Source organism: Colias eurytheme, chromosome 1 (assembly GCF_061535395.1).
Source record: "Colias eurytheme isolate Ceu_HAF_F1 chromosome 1, ilColEury1 Martin Lab GWU primary, whole genome shotgun sequence".
Taxonomy (NCBI): Eukaryota; Metazoa; Arthropoda; class Insecta; order Lepidoptera; family Pieridae; genus Colias; species Colias eurytheme.
Genome location: NC_142980.1, coordinates 7,086,330 through 7,109,970, shown reverse-complemented (window position 1 = coordinate 7,109,970; position 23,641 = coordinate 7,086,330). Strand labels below are relative to the sequence as shown.

The 23,641-nt window shown below is 33.9% G+C and overlaps 1 protein-coding gene across 6 annotated transcripts in view; it reads right to left on the bottom strand.

Annotated features, from left to right (window-relative positions):
- Positions 1–1,907: 1,907 nt before the first annotated feature.
- The window catches only part of Mbs (Myosin binding subunit), a 47,837-nt gene continuing 26,103 nt past the window's right edge, over positions 1,908–23,641 (bottom strand). For 4 of the 6 annotated variants that reach the window (XM_090102534.1, XM_090102553.1, XM_090102561.1 and 1 more), the window contains 8 exons: positions 22,779–22,919; positions 16,246–16,390; positions 15,716–15,882; positions 13,884–13,940; positions 7,059–7,214; positions 5,199–5,282; positions 4,907–5,005; positions 1,908–2,619 (listed from right to left, as the gene is read on the bottom strand). In XM_090102534.1, coding sequence (XP_089958660.1) covers positions 4,907–5,005; positions 5,199–5,282; positions 7,059–7,214; positions 13,884–13,940; positions 15,716–15,882; positions 16,246–16,390; positions 22,779–22,919 — 849 coding nt within the window. In that variant the 3' untranslated portion in view covers positions 1,908–2,619. The remainder of the gene's footprint in view (positions 2,620–4,906; positions 5,006–5,198; positions 5,283–7,058; positions 7,215–13,883; positions 13,941–15,715; positions 15,883–16,245; positions 16,391–22,778; positions 22,920–23,641) is intronic. The other 2 variants (XM_090102539.1, XM_090102546.1) reach the window with 2 other exon arrangements.

Sequence of the window (23,641 nt, the reverse complement as noted above, 5' to 3'; positions counted from 1 at the left end):
ATCAATCAAGTCTAGACCCCACTTTCACATTTTACTTTTTCTTAATATTATTTTGTATTGCGATTGTTATTATGTTTAGATAGTTCGGTGCGGGATCCATAATCTTAACAAGAGTATGCACAACAATAAAAACGTTGTAGTTATTTAAATAATAAATGTTAGATGAGTTTTACACATCCCACTCGAGGGGATACATCAAGGACATACATCTACGACAAAATTCATTAATTTTATTACTGTAACACTCGAGAACGACAAAGCAAAAATACGCAACATTTCATGAATAAAACCTTCGTTATACAGCAACAATAATACGAAACATAACCCTTTAAACTGTCATTTTGAAGCTAAATTTATAATTTCAAATAATAATCGTTAAAACACTGACCAACATTTGAAAATATATAATGTAAAATTTTTAAATAAATTAAATCAGTATCTAATTACATATAATTATATACATGTACAGTGAATGGTAATAGAAATAAAACTTATTGACATGTTCCCAAAACCTTCTAGCCAATATTATGCGCGGGAATATTTTCCAAATTTCTCTATAGGCCATCAGAAATATGTTTAAATTTCGTTTCTATAAATATTATAATATGTGCACGAAGGCAATGTTTATTGGTGATATTTTACTTTGCTCTGTTTTACATTATTTGCAATCCTTATAATACATATCGTCCGCTCTATAAAATAATATAGTGGCGGGTGAAATAAATTACTTGTATCTTACAAAAAGACGAAAAATAAAAATATTCAATCTGTAAATGAATCATAATGATAATTACAAATATCAACAATAAACGCTTGCCTCCGCACATAACAATTAATGATAATTACAATTTAAACGTTAGTACCCTTTTTAAGGGCTATGGCATATAAAATACATTAAAAATCTTCATCCCATTTTCCACATTAAATAAAAGTTACACTACTAAGATGTCTGCCGTAACATTTCGAAACATTAATTTATCTACAAAATAAAATTCATGAAGCGTTAGTGTCAGCATCACATAATATAACAATACTTTCACATCACATTCAACAAAAGGTCCTATAGCGCAAACATCTGATTATTACGAAGTAATGTTTCTACTTAACACATTATATATACGTTAAGTATAAATTGCCATACCGATATCGAGTAAACCAATTTGTGTGTCTGACTGCGTGCGTGTGTGTTTTAAATATTAGCTGTCACCATTAACTAAATGCACACAAACAAATTTTCCATAGAGGGATCTGTTGTTCGGATTCTGATCCATTAGAACATATAAATACTTAATGTATGCAAATATTTAATTACACGCTTGTGATAAAGAACACGAATATAAAACTGAAAAATGCACAGCTAACTGATTTACTCCATATTGTATAAAACACTACAAAGTACAACACCTAATAAAGACCTAAATCCACATGATCAAAACTTTAGTAAATCGATATATCACATTTCCAATCATTTCGTGACTATTGTTTAATAAAATCTATATTACATACAGTTTATAAACGCATTAGTAATATGACGATTATTAACTAATACCTATCATTACACATAACACGTTTTCGGTTTCATAAAAGCGTGAACGCCGAAAACATTTCATTAAATACTAATCTATATTACATTTATAACATCAGGAATATATTAAAATATCAACACAAAGGACATCTCGGGAACTACATAAATTCTGTAAAAAAATTATCTAATATACTATTATTATATTGGTGCTCTAAACTTTTAAAAATATTGTCATCCATATTAATTAATTGCGATGAAAATTATTTGTATAATAAAATATTATGTCATTTCATTAAAATCCAATGTTAAATTGAAAGAAAGTTTAAAGGAACTTCAAACAAATGTGTTTGTTATAAATTAACAAGTTTGCCGCAGATATGAAATGTTTTTGAATCATGGCGTAAAAAATTAAACTGGACAAAGGTTTATAAATAAAAATAAAATCATGCAAATTCAATTAATATTTAAAATACATTTGTTTTTCAAATAAAACAATCAAACCAAAAATAATAATATAAAAATTTAACCTAATCATGCTTTCTAATACCTGGACCAAAACCGATGTTCACCAACGAAACAAGATTATGTTATAATATGTAAAGGATCCGACATAAAAAAATAAATAGTTTACTTCATTTACCACGTGGTGTCGTGACTTTGGACATCGTTATACAATAACGTAACACAAAGTTGTGATATAGGCATTCTATATGTATATAACTACACTATTGTTAATTTGACTAGAACCTCAGCCGAGCAATGAGGGGAATATAATTTTCACGCAAAGAATTATTTATTTTCTTGCCTCGTTGGTTAGCGTATAAAAAATCGCATATTTTGTAAAAAAAAATATTTGGCTAATAATCCACTTCACAAAGCACACGTTAAATTTTCAAAAATGTATTTTATTTATAATACATGTCCTTCTATAATAACAATGTAGTCCCATCGCTGACCTCGATTCGTTAGGCCGAAAGGGAACATATAATAGGAAACCCTTGTATCTCTCACTTGGACAATTTACTGATAACACGGATGAGTGCTCCGTTCTCGTCTTTCAGCCGTTGGTTCTCCGCTTGAAGCGCTTGGTGGTACTGAAATTAATTATATTATTAAGAAGATTACCAAAATGCATACGAAATGATCAGATATATTTGAGTGCTACAAAATCGACAATATTCAACGATATAGAAGTACCCTCAAAATCACACACATGTTGAATGATGCAATGGAACTAACTATTCGACCAGATTTTTAAATAAGGACTGAAATAAAACATACAATATTTCAAGGAGCGTTTTCGTAATCTTTTTGATATATTTTTATAGTGTGAGTTGTTTATCATAACAACAATGTATATCACCGAGATGACAATCATAAAATATTTAAAAGTTAACAGAGAACTATAAAAACTTGGTCGAACAGAAGGGTGAGAGACTACACGATGTATATTTACAAGTTATGAAAGTGTTAAAGTGCGGACTCAAAGTACTTGGGACATCACATAGTTAAATCTATTATTGCTGAAAATGATGTATTCTGTTGCACAAATGCTACTACACTATCATTTTAGTTGTAATCGCAACAATCTCTTATTTTTCCGATTATCCCACATTGTACGAAAAAACTATAATGATGAATCGACAGCTAAACTAGATATTTTGACTGACATTTTGGCATTATTTATTGAAAAATAATTATTCGACAATGTTTTATGAACATATTTTAATTTCTAGTCTATATTTTTTCAAATTAACTATCAAAAAGGGACATAAAATGATCGCTCTTTAACGATATGAATTGTTAAATATCTATAGTTATTCGGGAATATCATTCAATAGGATACAATTGACATAACACGTTAAGGGTGCACTCACACACATCAGTCACCGTCACGGCACGTCACCGGACAGGATTAAAAAAAAATATGTATCAATAGTTCTAGTATGACTCTGTTCCCACACGACAGTCGCCGGCACGAAATCTATCAGTGACGTCACCGGTCAGGCACGTCAAATAATCTTTCCATACATGTATCATACTTTTATCCCCACTCACCCGGTGCCGTCACGTCTCAGTTCAGTCAGCGTCGTGCTACCGTCAATAATTGCTACATGTTCTCTAGCGTGACACACGTCTAATCACTGACTAACCTGATGTATGTGTTCAATGATTCAGTCAAACCGGCGACGTGACTGACGGACAACATGACGGTGACTGGTGTTTGTGGATACGTACACAAACCGTCACCGATCAGTCATCGGTGCCGTGACGGTGACTGATGTGTGTGAGTGCACCCTAATACGTAATTTAAATGATCATTGCTCTTTTGTATATGTGTAGAAAATATTTGTATAAGTGTTCGTTATAGAAACAAGATAATAATAACACATCATTCTTGATTAAGGTCTGACTTAAAAATCCAAAAGCTTTTGATGTATTTTTGTTATTGATAATAACAGAGTAAGCAGTAAAAGATCATGCATTTTACAATTTTTCAGATATAACTTTAAATATGCTGTATTCATATCAAAATTCTCTAAACGTTACTAAAACATTTTGGACCGTTTTATTTCACATTGAATCTATTCCATTATAAATGTATTTATCCATGAAAGTTTTTTGATTCATCGAATGTTAGGAACATAAAAGCATGCTTGCATAGCACACAGTTAATTAATAAAGACTCGTAAATCCTAGGGGAGAATTGTATGGGATGTAGTTTTTCCGAATTGAACATTTAATAATAAATAGATTATAAACAATCTGTGCTATTTTTTAACAGTCAAATATTATTCGTGATTTAATATAACCTATCAAATACCGGTTTTCTATCTTATCTACTTCAAACTCTATTTTTTGAGATAAAGAATAGAATAGTCATCATACATAATAATAGTCAGTCATGTACTATTTAACATATAAAAAAAACTGACATTAGATTTCACCAACGCATAGCGACCTATAAAAATGCAAATAAAGAGGGATATAACAAAAAAAGAACTCTCGCAAAAATACAATAACTATCGCTTTTTATGTGCACAGCTGACATTTATCTGAACCTCAATAACATTGAAATAAGCCTTTAAAAATAAAACTGATGATTAACACAGTATTGAAATACTGAACAGATCACATAACGACATCATAACATCCTTCCCATAGCTTCAATCTCCTAGTACATACGAGGCTTTAAGTGTTTGGTGGGAACGCGGCGGGAACACGAAAAGTGGCGCAGTCAAACGCATGTTTCCATCTCTCACGCTCCGGTGCGAGTGGAAGCGAGTGTGAGTGAGTGAGCGAGAGAAACAGGTGTTACGTATTAGCCGACAACGCCGCACCAAGTCGCCACTGAGCAAACGCCCATTCCAACACAGTTACCTATTTGGCGGCGGAGTTGGTCAATTTGCTGACGACCCGCGTTAGCGCACGGTTCTCGGCCCTCAGCCTTTCGTTCTCGGCTTTTAACTTTTGCAATTGCTACAAAACGAACACGAACATTACAAGTCGTTCTCATTTCGGCGGCAACATTGGCGCCATCTTGATGTCCGCCATAGCGTAACAAAGTAAAAGCTCATCGAACGGTTATTTAAGATGCAATTTGTTCTTTGTAAATATTTATTTGTATGTGTGTGCTGTGTAGGGTCAGTGGACGTTTAAAAACGCTATTTACCTTCAATTCCTCTTCCATTTCGGACAGTTTTCTTTCCATGGCTCGCTTCTCGCGTTTCTCTATCTCAGATAGTGAATTTTGATTCTGTGAAACAAATGCACACTATGTAGCTTTATGTTGTAAGGTGTAGAAAAGTGTTCATACATATTCAGTCGCTCGCTTGTAAAATTAAATCGCTAGCAATTAATAAGTAATATAATGTATCATAACAGTGAAACGTGTGTGCATAAATGTCCTTCAACGACCATTAGCTTCAAAACACGTATGACTAGTGAACATTCAGTGATGAACGAGTACAGATAGCCAAAACACGAGCCAATCTGTCAGCGAGCATCTGTGGACATAATTAGTGTTAACCGGTGGGCGGGGATTAGTCAAACATTTTAAATGGGGGCACGCAAATTCTAATGACGCATAATGTCACGGGCAACTCGGTTACTACAAGTAAATTGTAGTTTAATGTGCTCTATGAGATTATAGTTTCTTGAACTATTCGGTCGGTGAGAAGTAAAAATACACGATTCTCTATGCTACATGATAAAAATGAGAAACTAATTTCGCTTTGCATGCAAATGCTGACTTAGAAATGTGAGAGCAAAAATGTACAGGATTCGCTTTGCATCTATACATATCGTATGAGAATATAAAAGCAAAAATGTTGCTACTGATAATGGCTAATTTACTTGTGTGTCAAAGTGGGTGTATTTATCATTTCTACCATTTCTAAGAATGGTCATTAGTTTCTAGCACTACATAAACGGTGCTGAAACGTTAGCAAAACTGCTTTAATGAGTTCGTTAAACTATTAGAGCAGGCTCCAAGGAGATGTTCGTTTGCAAAAATCGCGGACCTAAATCTGACTTCTGATATATATTGTATAGATCCCAGACATCCTATAGACAGATGTTGCCAACCAGTTTTGTGGTCCCCCTGCCCGCACCCCGGTAATTAAATATGGCATACAAAGAAAAAAATAAAAATTTCCAAAACATGCCGTGTGGGGGGTATCAAATGAAAGAGCTTATTGAGTAGATCACGAATATATAGCATACTATATACATTTCTTACACTTTCTCTAAGATTTTTTAGAAAATTTACGAAAATGGTCCATTTTTGAGTTAACTTTAAACCACTATAGATTGAAAACTCATGAATATATTTTTTAAATTATTATTTTAAATAATTAACAATAGTCCATTGTTTATGATTCAATAGTTCGTAATATAATATAAGTGTGCTATGTGGTGGATTTGATGAAAATAACTATATACTATATGAACTTGAAAATATACTCGCCATCTTTGAATGCTCCCCCCACTCCCCCATGCAACTATTTCACTGTACGAAATATTGAATCGTAAACAATGGACTATTGTTAATTATTTAAAATAATAATTTAAAAAATATATTCATGAGTTTTCAATCTATAGTGGTTTAAAGTTAACTCAAAAATGGACCATTTTCGTAAATTTTCTAAAAAATCTTAGAGAGAGTGTAAGAAATGTATATAGTATGCTATATATTCGTGATCTACTCAATAAGCTCTTTCATTTGATACCCCACACGGCATGTTTTGGAAATTTTTATTTTTTTCTTTGTATGCCATATTTAATTACCGGGGTGCGGGCAGGGGGACCACAAAACTGGTTGGCAACATCTGTCTATAGGATGTCTGGGATCTATTCAATATATATCAGAAGTCAGATTTAGGTCCGCGATTTTTGCAAACGAAACTCCACTGAGAGTCCGGTCTATATACACAGTCAACTATAGACATAAAGACACCCATTTCGACGAGCCATGCCATACTACAAAGAAGGTATATTAGGGCAATTTGTGGGTATTTACACAATGGCATACCACTTGTGTGAGTCTAGTGATGGTGGTGCGAGCCTCGTGCAGCTGCAGCTCGGAGGTGGACAAAAGCGCACGCAGCTTGAGGACTTCGCTCTGCGATGCTTCGTACAGCGCCTTGTAGTCCTTCTCCTCGCCCTCGTCCGTCCGCTCCGTGCCCGACTGAAATGTTATACAGCACTTTTAGATTCCTTAAACAGTGTACAAATACAATGTACAAACGGTGCATTAGCATCAAACTAACATAGATCTAGAGCAAGAGCCTTCGTAATCTTTTAGTGTAAACGAAAACTCGTATTCAATATTCAGTATTAGAACATTGCATAGAATCTTTTCAAACGTACTAAAACAACGAAAGAATGCTCCACGTCTGTTTACATTAAAATAATTTGTCATAGTAGAGTTAGAATGAGCTGAGCGGAGCTGATAATTAAATAGTCTGGTGTTTAACAATTACATAATACATATTACAATCAAAACAGAGTCATTGATCCGTAAATTGAATTGATTGCTATAGAAGTCAAGTAATATTTAGAAACATCCGTTGGTTTATCGTCTCTTGTCATATATATTCTTGAGTTCGCAAGATCGTAAAAGATCTGTAATCGAGCATGTAATGTAAAATAGTGCTATAACAATGAATATACGATAATCCATGCAACGAAAGCTTCCAAGTAACTTATTATTTCTTTTGAATGCAGTATGTAAAATACATTGAACAGTATCCAAATGCATTGTAATGTCTCATCCATGCATAAATTCTATTGTTTTACAATAAATCGAATCGATGGCTCATAATCTTGACCGACAATATAGTTAAGTATGATGTCATGTTAATATTAAAATAGAAACAGGATGTCTGCCCATAGAAATCGTATTTCTGAATCGTATAAAAACCGCAGAAAAGATTGAAACCAAAGAACGACATTGACTGAAAGTTTATAGCTAACATCAAGGTCTATGACGTAAATGAATACAAACATCGCACGTAAATTTTGAAAGTTCATAAATATATTTTACAATTATGAAGCGCTAGGAAACGAATCAAGAGTAAGAGTGAAGAAAATTTCAACATAAACTTAGTGTAAAATACGACTCAGGCATTAAAATAAATAACGCGTCATAAAAAATATGAAGGAAATACGTAATCCAGACAAATATTATAAATTCCAAAGTATATCTGTTTGTCTGTTAGATCACGCGAACGAAAGTAGATAGTTTAGGATTAATTTCGACATATGGATAGAAAGGACCTTGCACGAGTTCATTTGCGCAAAAATTACCACAAAACTTGAACATGGATATAATTTTTTATCAGGATCGGCGGAAAACTAGTATAATATAAAAAATATATATGTCTGTATTTATAATATAACCCAAGACCATTATATAATTTAAATAACATACATAGATAACGTATTAAGTATAAATAAAAATTACTCAATCAATTAATCACCTGCAACAAAGGCATTAATAATTCCGATGCATACATTTATACATTGCAGCATCATGTATTTGTTTTGATGCATTACTATTACTTACTATTTTGCCGCGCATGTTTGTAAATAACGCATCACATTTATGTATATAGTAATGTGATTAATTAAATCGAGATATTTCCATGTTAAGAATTCCTAAAACTTCCTGACGATTTCGCTTGTGTAGCAAATTAGAAAGCTTTTTATCTTTTAATGGTAGCTTACGAATATATTGGAAACATACACAATAGCCATCGGAAGCCAGGGAGTTGAGACTGAGGGAGCGTGCATTGAGCGCGTTGACACTGTCGAGGGACGTGAGCGACCTGGAGCGCTCCTTGTCGAGCCCGCTGCTCCTGCTGCTGGAGCGCGACTTCCTCTCGGGCCTCACGGGCGGCGCCTCCACAGCCGCGGGAGCCTCCACGGGCACCTCGGCCACTTTCAGCGGGGGCACCGGCTTCGGTTTGAAGTTCTTTTGACTCGCTAATATTTTTTTATCTAACTTTTTCAATACTGGAGTCATTAAATTTAAAGATCCCAACGTCGCACTACTTAAATATACACCACCGTAACCGGAACTGGTCCCCCCGTATATCCCCAAATTTGACGGCCTGCCTAGGCCCACAGTGTAAGGGTTGTAGTTTCTGTATGAGCTCGGACTGTATGAATTCGAGTAACTATTTGAATATGAATTGTACTGGCTGCCGAGCATCGAACCTAGCATACTCGGCGAGGAGCCATAATGAGAGGTGAGACTCCGAGGCCGCGAGGAATATCTATCCTGTTTTCGACTCATTTTTATACATGTGTCACTCTAAGACGCGTTCAAATATTAGCAATGTGGCGGGCGAGCTCTCCGCGTTGTGAAAACATACTGACTGCTTTCCGAGACTAATAATGACAGAGAGAAAATATTGTCGACAGACACACCAAACAGTGGTTCATAGATAGGTACGTGCGAGCGAGACGCGTGACGCACTGAAGCGATCTGATGAGACGGCAACATCTAAACGAACACGCGAAGAAATCATCACCTGTAAATATATAACAAAACCGTTTGGTGGTCGCGTGTGGCGAGCGCGACCCGAAAGCCCTCAAGGACGAAATAACAGATTTACTGGTCACAACACTATTCATATCGACAGCATCTCGTCAATACGGTGATACTTCACCTAATATTAGAAACGATTTCGAAGGCCGTATCGCCTTGTCGTTAATGCGTTACCCGCCTCGCTTGTACAGGTACACACGCGCTAAAAATAATTTCTTCGCCTCCCAAACCGATTGTCGTAAATTATACCGAACATAAATAAAACGTCAGTCAAACATACTGTAGACATAATGTGTACTGTATATGCTTCATATTTAGTGATATCGATTAATTTTACACTCAATAAATACGTAAGTAATCTAAAATCATAATAATTAATAATCATGTCGTCATGATTATTATTATTGCTTTATAATAACGCGTTCGCTAATTCATACGGGCTAGAATTTTGTCTTTTGTTGCTCGCTATAAATATATTCTATTTTCAAGTTTACGCGTGTTCATTTCAGAAGTCCGCTGACCCAAATACTGATTTTGGAGCGCTCTAGTGAAGTAGACTGGAATTTCGTGTGATACTTTCTACACCCTCACAAATAGTTTCGAAACGTGTTACACAATTCTTACTTTTATACTGACTGACTGACGCAACTCATAAACATTTTATTAATATAATAATAAAAACATAAAAATGTTAGAGCATTTTTATTCTCAACTTTTATGAACAAATATTTAAAGGTACCTACGTATAAATTAGCCTCATCCTCAGCGATCACTCAAGTCCTTTCAAATATAATACCAATCAAGTACTATCCATCGTTTTTTTTTTTTTTGGAAAGTTGGTTAAAAAGTTTGTAATAGCTATCCATACTAATATTATAAATGCGAAAGTAACTCTGTCTTTCTGTCTGTTACTCAATCACGCCTTAACTACTGAACCAATTTGCATGAAATTTGGTATAGAGATATTTTGATACCCGAGAAAGGACATAGGCTACTTTTTAACCCGGGAAATAGGATAGGTTTTATCCCAGAAATCCCACGGGAACGGGAACTATGCGGGTTTTTCTTTGACTGCGCGGGCGGGTGGAAAGCTAGTCTCCCATAAACTTTTGTAAGACTGAAAACCTAAATGTAGATATAATTGAAAAATGTATTCAAAATAATGAAGTGGTTTTAGTCGTTACATTTTACTGGCGTATTTGATGGCGTTTCAAAATTAATTTATAATAATATGATTTTAAAACAACTCTTAAGATTGCAGTTTAAAGCCGGTCAAGGGTTGCTGAACAAAACTCAAACAGAAAGGTCGATATAAATACATTTGACGTCATTTGAAGGAACCTACGCGTGGAAAGTCTTGAAACTATTCAGAACCATCAATTTATCTCCCAACTAGATTTCCGCCCGCGGCTTCGCCCGCGTTTGCAAAGGAAAACCCGCATAGTTCCCGTTCCCGTGGGATTTCCGGGATAAAAACTATCCTATGTGTTAATCCAAGTTACCCTCTATATGTGGGCTAAATTTCATTGTAATCGGTTCAGTAGTTTTTACGTGAAAGAGTAACAAACATCCATACATCCATACATCCATACATCCTTACAAACTTTCGCCTTTATAATATATATATTAGAATATTAGAATATATTAGAATTAGATGTATTTTCAAGCAAAATTAATGAAATAATGTAATGCGCAAATCACTATTTGCAAATTAATTATTTAACGTAAGATGTCTAAACGACGTACACGCGTTGAGAAGAGACAAATATTATAATACTTATATATAATCGCATTTACGTTAATTTTTACAAATTGTAATATAGAACATTCTTCACATAGTATAACCATAACCGAAAGGTCTATTTCGTAATTATTTAACAGCTCAAACCCACATATTTGTCTAGTCACAAAATTCTACAATTCGCTTTGAACTGTTAAATTATTTCAGCAATCTATCTTTACAATGTGAAATCTTAAAGCATTATCTATTGCACCGAGTTTGGTTCTTACTTCTTCACTAATTTATGGACTAAGATCAAAATAATATTTTTGTAATAATAATGAAAGTGTCGCTAACTTTCAATTACTTTCAGCTCGATACTTTTGCTATATGATAACTAATCTACACAAAATATAGTATGAAATTGTGTAATTTATTCGTCGTTTATAAAACTATACAACAACTGGATCTCGGCCAATCTGTCACATTACAATTACTGATCGTCTGAACCACAATTTAGATTCAAGAAAATATATATGTGTTCGTGTATAATCCGTCAAAATGATTGGTTTATTTTTAAATATGATGAATCGTATTTCAACAAGTTTTCTCACAAAACCATCGCTTACATTATTACATCGCTTTTAAAAACTAAATATTCCAAATATAACGAATTTATTATAAAACAGAAAAAATAAATACTCTTTTCTTTATGGGATGGACACATTCAAAACTACTATAATAATCAAATTTTTTTTTTTACAAAAACCGTCATCAAATAATATTACAAATTACATTTTTTTTAAGAAATACTTTAATACAAGAAAAATTGTGTACAAAAGTACTAGGTAATACTAATAAGCGTGTATAAAAACCGCAGCGAGACACTTATTTCTATATTGCACTAATCCTTCACATTATCTTATTTACTGATGCACAAATCTTATATTATGCCTAATAGATTTTCACACTACGAAGCTTTTACAAATTTACTATTTCAAGACATTTTTTGGGAATATCAACGTTAGCTAGTGAAATTATAAATTGCGTAAGGGTAATTGTATATGGTTCAACCCTTTGTAATTATATACGTCTCAAAATAAGATATTGATCAAATAGGGCTTCGTGTCGGGGCCCTTATACATTACCCTTTACATACAATTCTAAAAACTATAAGGGCTTCCTTACATTGCCTGTAATTGTAATTTACGAGCTGTTTTATTAGCATTCACTCATTGCTAGAACTCTTGGCAAGGCGTGGAAGAAAGATCAATTATTATTGTGTGTAGGTACATTGAATATCAAAACAAACTTGCTGCATCATATATTATTTCTATCGAAAGCTTTATCAAAAAATTGAAATAATTTATGATGTAATTATGGGATCAATGGCTAAAATAAACATGTGCAAATAAAATTTTCCAATTTATGTAAAATCACAAATCTGGCACCACTGAAAAAAGTGAATGTCCAGTACTGCAAGTGTTATCCTCCCTAAACGTGATATTAGATATATATATTTTATTTTAAAACGGTTTTACTATGTTCTGTTTTTTCGTGTTGTAACAAACTATTGTATGCAAGAACTTCTCTTAAGACAGACACTCATTCCGGAACTTAAACATACAATGTAAGAATATTGTTGAGACTAGGTTTAATTCTAAATGGCTTGTACTTTGAAAAAAAAAAATAAAAAATGTACCTTTTTTATTGGAAAAAATTTAGATAAATTTTTCGGTAAGTCGAAAACCATTCGACAAAACTGTTTATAGAGAAAACAGAAATATTCGATAATATTTTTAATCGTCTTTGTGATTTTAAAATCACACAGATAAATAAACTGTATTATAGAATTGCGAACTCAAAGCATTCTGCGACATAAATAAACGAATTTAATTAAGTCCCCCATTTATACTTCACACGGGTCGACACGTCAATGTTTTGCAAAATAAATTACATTTATACACCAAAATACACTCTAAGGTCATTAAGAGCGAAGAACAAAGGATTAATATATTATTATATATGTACTAGTTACTTTATCTGTCTCCGCCCGGGTAGATTTATTATAGGTTTTCAAATGTTTACCAGTTATTATCCTAATCTAAATGAAGACAGAGTTATAAGTGTTAAACTATCTCGACTTTATTTTATTTTATTTAGTTTTATTTATCTTTCAAATAAACTTTCTTAGTATAATCTATAATTTGTTTTACAAAATCAAAACTTGTACGTAACAATGTTACACTAATACGTATAAAAGGCTATACGCCAAAACAATTCTACGAGTATAGGTTACTATTTTATACGACACTGTAAATTCATTGGAATAGTTGAAGATTTTGAAATACTTCCAATAGCATATGGTTTCAGTATTTCTGTTCTCACATTATTTCTTGCAGAACACGACATTTTATTGTTTTTGATTTGAGTGAAACATTTTTATATTTATGACATTTTCAGTTTACCTATTCATGTTATCTCGTGTTATCGTATACATATACATAGAAGTTAAATGTGTACTAATATTTATCTGTAATCGAATAGATTTTTTTTTATATAAATATAACATATAGACTTACTTGTACATCTGCGTCGACATCACCTTCGCCGCCTCCTCCGCGGTCGTTAACGATGTCCTAAACAAAACGGATTTTCCTTTAATATTTAAGTAAATACCGTTTGATATATTACGTTCACTATTTATGGAAGCTTACTTTACACAATATGTATTTAATAAGTAAGCTTTCAAAGCTAATATTTTACACCAGTTACCAAAATATAAAAGTCTTAACAAATTCAATTATATCATTTTAAGTGCGAATGCTTTCTAGAAGAACAGAACATTCAATGTGTATTCAAATTTCATTATATCATTAGTCGCCAAAGTCAATTAAAATACCAATGGATTAGAAAGTTTATAGTTTACCCTAACATAAACTCTTGCACCACATTCTAAGTATATACCTAACATACAAACGATGTTAGTATCTTTGCTAACTGTTAACTCGAAAAACATGTAAAATTCTCCGCCCATGTTTGAATCATCTTTATGATTCACAGTTCACTATAACCGATCTGGTTATATCCAAAACACATGATATCCAAAATACACCGGCCGCATTAGAATCTCACGTGTTTCCCACAACACTGTACACACTTGGGTAATATTTAATTTTAGCAGAAGGTCAATACGCGATGCATTCGTCAAATCTTTTGTGTAATAAAACAATCACACGTCGCAACCAAATTGTGTTACGTTAATTTATTAGTGTTGTTCACGACCGTCTTTAAATATATTATTTGGATAATTGTTGCCTTCTATATACGGGTTGAAGATTTTTCTGTTCTACTAGGGCGTCAAGATAATTAAAGAGGATCACTTCTCAAACAATTGGTTAAACAAATTTTAACATGAAAGTATGAAAACATTATTTTATCACTACATAGTATAAAACAAAGTCACTTTCTTTGACCCTATGTCCGTTTGTATGTATCTTTCAAACTACGCAACGGATTTTGATGCGGTTTTTTTTAATAGATAGAGTGATTCAAGAAGAAGGTTTTAGTATATAATTTATTAGGTTTTAGTCAAAGCGGGCGAAGCCGCGGGCGGTAAGCTAGTCATATAATATAATCAAAGATAGATATTTCATAATTCTTATATATTTACAACATAGGTGTTACAGGCTAATCGAAAATTATATTTAGTTATGTGTACAACTAGAGCGCGACCGTATATATTGACGATCAAGCCCAAAAGATAATTGTTTATTACAACTATGTACATTCTAAAACGATATATGCCGTCACGAAACCAACCCATTCTTTTTGCTCTACATCTCGTTTTAATGACGTATAAGAACTAGATATCAAGTTTTAGTACTATCTAATTGGAACATTCGCGTAAATGATACGGATTTCGGTTGATACAGCTGTTATTAGTACGTATTTTTTATAACGTAGTTTTATGCGTTCTCTTGTCAGGTATAAAATCTATTTCATACATTTAACTATACATTATATTATATTAGTGGTCCGCCCCGGCTTCGCCCTGTGGTACCTACATATTTAAACTATCCTATCTCTCAAGTTGTATCGAACTGCACATGGTGTGCGAATTTTATTATAATCGGTTAAGTGGTTTAGGAGTCCATTGAGGACAAACATTGTGACATGAGATTTATATATATTAAAGACTAGCTGCTCCGCGCGGTTTCACCCCCGTGGCTTCACCCCTGATGGTCGTAGCGTGATAATATATAGCCTATAACCTTCCTCGATAAATGGGCTATCTAACACCGAAAGAATTTTTCAAATCGGACCAGTAGTTCCCGAGATTAGCGCGTTCAAACAAACAAACAAACTCTTCAGCTTTATAATATAAGTATAGATAGGTAGCGTGTACACTCACGTCCATGTCCACATGTCCGACGCCCGTGGAGCGGCGCTTGGGCCGGCGGCGGCGCTGTATCACGTTGAGCGCCGCCTGCGTGCTCGGCGACGAGTTGCTCGGCGACTTGCTCTCGGCGCTGCTCTCGCGGTCCTTCTCCTCCTCGGTGGACGCTGCCACTGAGTTACCTGTACATTTTGTATTATATTTATTACTAGCTGACCCGATGGACGTTACCCTGTCTTCGGGTGAACTGCCAAACGTATGAAAAAAGCTTTCTGAATTTTAATTATTATTAATGGCGAACATTTCTGAAGCTTTTCCTACATAAAGTCCTTCTCCTGACAAAAAGGAATTATAGAAATCGGTCCAGCAAGTCACGCATGATGTCGTGACTAAGGTAAATAGGGATTAATTTTTAAATAGAAATGAGTGAGAACACACTTTTTGTTAAGTAGACAAATCTTGAATAAGTATAATCGTATCTCGACAACGATACGACTCCCAAGATATTAATGACACATAATATTAAGAAAATGGTATCAACTAACTGGTACGGTTCTCCTTGGTAGGCGTGGTTGTACCCGAGTTATTGGTTGCGATCTGGTTGGCGCCGGTCGGCGGGCGTCGGAGCGGCAACGTCACTGTCGCCTCAGTCTCCGTCCGCGGGCTTGTAGCCGCATCCTCCAACTCAAACTATACATTCAGATCTTTTATTAATACTTAAATCATAATTAATGGTATGTTGAACGTGTTGCACTTATACTACTTGAACTATAACACCAACCAACAATACACATGGCTACAAACAATATCGATATCGATTTCAAAACAACATCAAAAGCTAATTTAGCCATAATTAATATTGGCAAAGAGACAAGTTTGCGTAGTTTCTGCGGATTGTGCACATTTTGTATATGATTTAAAATAGAGACAAACACATCGCTGATTCAATTCAAAAGTACCACAAATAAAAAAAAAACAAAAATGTTTTTATCGCAAAAATGCAATCGTAAGCCTTTATATTTTCATATTTGAAAAAGATACCCATTGATTTTGCATTCTAGGATACGAAACTCACGCAACCGTTATTTTTGAATTTTCGGTTTGAACGCGCGAATTATAATCTAAACCGCCTTATTGTTAGTTGCGCGTCGACAATCGAGCTGACAGCACGTCTCTTTTGTGCAAAAGTGCCACATCACAAAAAATAATCCGAGTTATTTATTATTCTTATAAAGAAAACGACCACATTTAGGAATACTGCAGTTTTGAATAAAGGATTCACGTAAGTACGACATTATTTTTAAATCAAAAGAACCATATTTCAAAACTGATTGTTTTGCATAGAAAATATACCTAAATAAACTTAATTTTTTTAAATAAAATAAACTTATCAGACAATGTGTTAGTTTTGCATTTAATTTATTTAATATGAAGTACGGTATTTAAAAATGGTTTGTTTTGAATATAAAAAAAAATACTTTATACTATTATAATTTCAAATTAAGAGAGCTTTATTCAGGAATACACTCCTTTTGCTTTTATTTTAACAGAATTGTTTTAGTACAATGTATTAAACCTGGCCTTATCTCAAAACAAATTATAAAATTGTAGGTATGTTTTTACGAATTGAATTACTTTTATTCCATAAGTTGAACAACCGGCCGGCGTTGGTCGGTTGCAGGTTTTTTACGTTAAATAAATGAATTTTATTTTAGCATAATTTTTTTTTTTTACAAGGTTTTATTAAAGTTGCAATGTATGTCTATGTTTATAATAAACTAGGTTTCCGCCCGCGGCTTCGCCCGCGCAGTCAAAGAAAAATCCGCATAGTTCCCGTTCCCGTGGGATTTTCAGGATTGCGTCATTTTCCCGGGATAAAAAGTAGCCTATGTCCTTTCTCGGGTATCAAAATATCTCCATACCAAATTTCATGAAAATTGGTTCAGTAGTTTAGGCGTGATTGAGTAACAGACAGACAGACAGACAGAGTTACTTTCGCATTTATAATATTAGTATGGATGTTCGGGTGAAATCTTACAACTCAATTTTAAGGCACTTGCCCTCAACCGATTGAGTTGAAATTTTGTATACACGTTTAGTTTGGATGACAGAATAATTTTATAGTACTTTCGAGCTGATCTGATGATGGCGCCCGAAGGTGGCCAGAGGAACTCTGTAAACAAACAACGCAATCGCATCGCGCTTGGGCTTTTTTGTTTTGTCCACACTAATTACTGTAAGCTTAGCTGAATTAAAAGCTTGTGTTTAAAATCGATTTATGTTACATAATTATTGATTGCTTTTTTACAGAATGAGTAGAAGAGTACATAGAATACTAAACATGGTGAGAGATAACAGTAGAAGTATTGGAGAAAATGTTCAAGACGTTGAAAAACATCCGCAAATTAACAATCCAATGTTAGAAGAACCAGATGTGCCTCTGAATGAGTCTTTGGATAGTAATTCTATACCTGACAGTCAGCTCAGCTTGTCTCTACTTGACGATGAATGTTTAGAAAACAGACCAAACGTAGTTGTTCCAGAAACTGATTATGATAGCGACACTTCAGAGTCTAAGAGTTCGACCAGCTCTAGTTCAGATTTCTCTTCGGACGATAGCGTTAAAGACCCAGATTATCTAATGAGGCAAGACTTAGCATTAAGTGATTCAGATTCGGATAATGATTGTATTCAAAATGTAAACTTATTAACTAAAAGCAGACTACAACAATTATCTCCTCAACCTGGACCCTCTGGTTTAAATAAAGAGAATGAAGAATCTGGACGTAGTAATCTGTTAGCAGATATTTATTTTGACGATGTACTGATGAGACAAGAATCTGAAACTATTGATGCTCAACCAAATGACTTACAATCAGACAACGACAACATACAGGTTCCAAGCGTTGGTGTATCAAGTGTTGAAACAGCCTCTCCATTTAATGTGGAAAACGTAAACATTGAAAGAAGAGGTCGCAAACGGAAAGCCAATCCAAACGCATGGCAGAAAAATATGTCTAAACTATTAAGAAACAGTGGTAAAGCATATACGTCGATGTCGAAAATGAAGAGAAACGTGGAAGAAAAGAAAATGGGGTCGGTTTGTTCTGATAAATGCAAGTTTCAGTGTTCTACAAAAATTACTTACCAGGATAGACTAATTATTTTTAACGAATATTGGAATACTGGTGATCTGGCAGCACAAAGACAATTTATTTATAATAACATGACTGAAATACAACCAAAATATCGATATACTCGGGTAGGTAGTTCTCGCAAAAATTATAATTATGCCTACTACTTGCCTCTAGACAGCAACCGTACGAGAGTATGTAAAGTTTTTTTTATGAATACCCTCTCAATTTCCGATACAGTCATCAGAACTGTTGTTAAAAAATATCATTCTAACCCCAAAGTCATCCAATTCAAAGAACAAAGAGGAAAACATAACAATCATTATCAGCTTGAACCATCTCTAAAACACGGAGTCAGGGCCCATATCAATTCCATCCCACGAATTGAAAGCCACTACTGTCGTAGTCAATCAAAACGCGAATACATTGAAGGTGGCCTTACCCTAGCGGCTTTACATCGCGATTATGTAGAAAAGTGCGTGTCGGAAAATAAACAGCACGTTTCTTATCAAATATATTATAATATTTTCATAAATGAATTCAATATCTCCTTTTGGCAGCCAAAAAAAGATCAATGCGAGGAATGCACTGCTTTCAAAAATTGCGAAGATAAGTCACCTAAATGAGAAAGGTCTTGCAAGAGCCGAAAAGGAAAAGGATAAAGGAAATGTTAGTGATAATCTGATAGTAGCTGTATATGACTTACAGGCGGTAATGCCTTGTCCACGGGGCGAAGTATCGAGTTTTTACTATATATCTAAAATAAATGTGCTTAATTTTACTGTTACTGAGCTAGGCTCTAAAAAGACTACTTGTTTTGTATGGCACGAAGGAGAAGGGGCTCGAGGAGTAAACGAAATAGGATCTTGTGTACTTATGTATTTAAACGATTTGAATAACATGGCTACTGAGGAATTTGATGTGATATTTTACAGCGATAATTGCTGCGGGCAGCAGAAAAATAAGTTCATGGTATCAATGTACCAATATGCCACAAATAAATTACCAAAACTAAGAAGTGTAACGCATAAGTTTTTAATTAAGGGTCACACACAAAACGAAGGCGATGCCGTTCATTCCACTATACAAAAAAATATAACTCGAGCTTTAAAATCATCGCCCATTTATGTACCTGATCAATATATTACCCTTATTAAAACTGCAAAAATGAAAGGCTCGCCTTACATAGTTAAAGAACTTGCCCATGATAGTTTTGTTGATTTAAAACCTTTGGCTTCCGGTAACTATACTACTAATGAAGACAGAGAGAAGGTAAAATGGTCTAATATAAAAGTACTAAAAATAGATAAATACGTGAAGAACAAGTTCCTATATAAGACTTCATATCAAGAGAATGAATTTAAGTCAGTGTCCACACTTAAAGGCAGGCAGCAGAAAACGAATCAGTTTGAAAATATTAGTACACCAAAGAAACTTTATACCCAAAAACTAAATGTTACGCAAGCAAAAAAACAGGGTATTCTTAATCTTATTAATAAAAATATTATCCCCAAATATTATGAATCGTTTTATGCAAATTTGTAATTTAGATTAAGAGAAACGCAGCGACCTGCACTTACTTGGTCTAGTATCTTATACATATTATGTATTACTTAATGATACGTTTTAACAAAGTTTATATTAATAAAATACGGTTGTGATTTTGTGATCTCATGAGTGTTCCTAATTGCATTTTAAATACTATTATAGTTATAAGATTTTAAAAGTTATTGTTGATTTTAACCTAAGAGTATAATGTTATAGATGTTTTTTCAAAAGTTTTGAATATTTTCTTTAAGTTTATAAAGTCTTTGTTTCATTTTTAGTCTTGAAAAACTTGCCAATTAGCTTGGTCAGTTTTCTTATTTTTCTTTTCATTGTTTAAACAGAACTTAAATGTTAAAATAATCACTAATATTATAATTAGTGATTATTTTAACAATAGTTTCGAAGATTTTTATTTGTTATTTTCAGGAAAACTTTGATTTGTTTTAAGTTTTAGACAGCATTTCAATTATTTTATTAAATTGCTAAGCCATTTTTATAATGTTCTTTAAAAGTTTTATAATAAAACATGATTAATGCATATTTTTTTTTATTTATGTTTGTTTTATTCCATATTTAATATATTTGAAACATATTTTTATATTCAAAAGTAACTTATCTGCTTATAGCTCCTCTAGTATTTAGTTTATTATTAAACTACTTAAAACATTTGACGCAGTTTAAAAATACGCTTCTAACGAAGTATAATATGTATATATTTGATATGAAATAAGAAAGTATTAGGCAAAAAGTAGTTATTTTTTTTTTAATTAGCTCTCCTGTAAAAAAGTCTTATTTTGATTTGTGATAGTTTTGAATTGAAGCAGCGACATGGGCGCATGATTTACCACAATGCGGATAAGTGGAAAAAATATTAATTGCGCAATATGTTTGGTAAATCGCATTTCTATTTTGGCGAGACGTTTGTGTCTCTTCATTTTCTGAAAAGCATCAACGCTAAAACTATTCCATCAACATATATGCGACATATAATTGCACGTACACAAATTTACATGCACTTCAATTAACGAATTCACGCCCATGCAAATACATACACAAATGAGAACATAAAACCAAACTAACATGCAATGAAGTTCTTGCAGTGAACAGTTAAGTGTCAATGAATGATAACAATATAACATAAACCTGTGCAGAATAGAATATACAGAATAGCGCATAAATTTGAAAATAAAACAGTAATACGCGAAATAATTTATGTTAATGTTTCTAAACAAACAATACTTGTGACATAGTAATAGTAATATTAATATATAAATTTCCAATATCACAACATCGATCGCTGAATACCACGAACAGAATTGAAAGCCCCACAATTTTCACACCATGCCGAGTGCCGGAGAGATTTTGAATACCACGACAATACGCGTTTACACGACCATTCATTGTTACGATTTATTTAGTATAAAAATTATAGAGCGCTATATTTGAAAAAAAATACATTTAAAACTAAATTGCAAATTATCCCTTTCACCATTCATGATTACCACATGCATTTCTCTGTATAAAGGTATAGATTAAAATGGACTTTATTATGCTTTATAAGTCCATTGTCCACATTTACTATTTATTTTGCAACTGGTCGCTTAATCGACCTACTGTTTCTTATAAAGATCATAATAAAATCACTCAATTAATACCTATTTTACACCAATGCCATAGACAATAAACAGGCATACCAGCACAATACCATAGATGATATTTAAAGTCATACCCAATCATCATGTTCCCCCGTCCGCACCCGTACTACATACAGGCAACAAACGTCAACCATGTATTTCAGAATATCACATAATATACACAGTATATCACCACACCACACCTGCTCTGCACCCTCACCACAGACAATATACTTGCACCCACACTGTTCACAACGAACTTACAACTCATCTCTACCCGCACCCACGTACAAAATACCCAAAAAACATTTTCTACCCACACGGCGCAGAAACACCACAGACAGTATACCCACAACACATTTCCCACCCGCACGACGCGCCCATACCACAGACAACATACCCAAGACAACATAACCACAACAAAATTTCAACATACCCAAAAAACATTTCACATCCGCACGGCGCGCAAACACCACATCAATTTCAACAAACCCAGAACACGTTTACCACCCTTACAACATACCCACATCACATCTCTACCCGCACCCACACCACAGACAGCATACCCACAACGCATCTCCACCAGCACCCACACGACAGACAACATACCGACATCACATCTCTACCTGCACCTCCACTACTCACAACGAACCCGCAGCACATCCCCCAGCATCCACATCGCTTCAACAAACCCACATGTCCACAGATATTCAGAAGGCAGAAAGCACAATAAATGGTCGCGTCCAGTAGCGGCGTGTCCACCTTGTTAGCGGGATCGAGCCGCAGCCGCCACGAGGGGCGACGCTCACTGTTCGCGGCGATGGTCGCGGTCGCGGTCGCGGTCACGCATGCCAGCGCCATCGAGACCGCCACCTCACCGCCGCCGGACGATAACGCGCGCGCCTATGCAACCCCAAAGTGCTTTAGACAATTGTTACCAGGTCTAGCATTTCTTTTATTTTTATAATGAAAAAAAAACCTGGATTTTAAACTATGCAACCCAAAAGTGCTTTTAGACAATTGTTTCTATTATATGTAACATATTTTTATTATGACACTGTTTCTACAGTCAGTCTGTTTGTTACCCTATGCAAACCCAAACTGCTTTTATTCAATTATTTTCGGGTATAGAATTGTTTATGCATTTTTTTATTATGACACTTTTTCTACAACATGGCTTTTAAACTATGTATCACAAAAATTCTTTTAAACTATTTTTGCGGAGTCTAGCTTTTTTCAGCTTTTTTTTTAAATATGATACTACTTCTACAACCTAGATTTTACCAAAATTGCTTTTAGAAAATTGCTTCCGGGTCTAGCATTTTTTTATTATTATTACATTGTTTCTACAGCCTGGATGTTGTGCTATGCGACTCTAAACGTAACGTCCAATGCAATTTTAGTCAATTTTTGCAGGATTATGCGACCCAGCAACCTAAATATTAACATGTCTAATAATGGCTATTGTATAATAGTGTATAAGTATGCTTTTTGACTCTGGCACAAATTGTAAAATGTTTCTTAAATACTTTTTACATAAAATCTTAAAAGCCATCTTACACGGCACTGTATCTGGATTTTTATATGAAGTATTGGTTTAGGAAAGCGTAATAATATAAATCTGC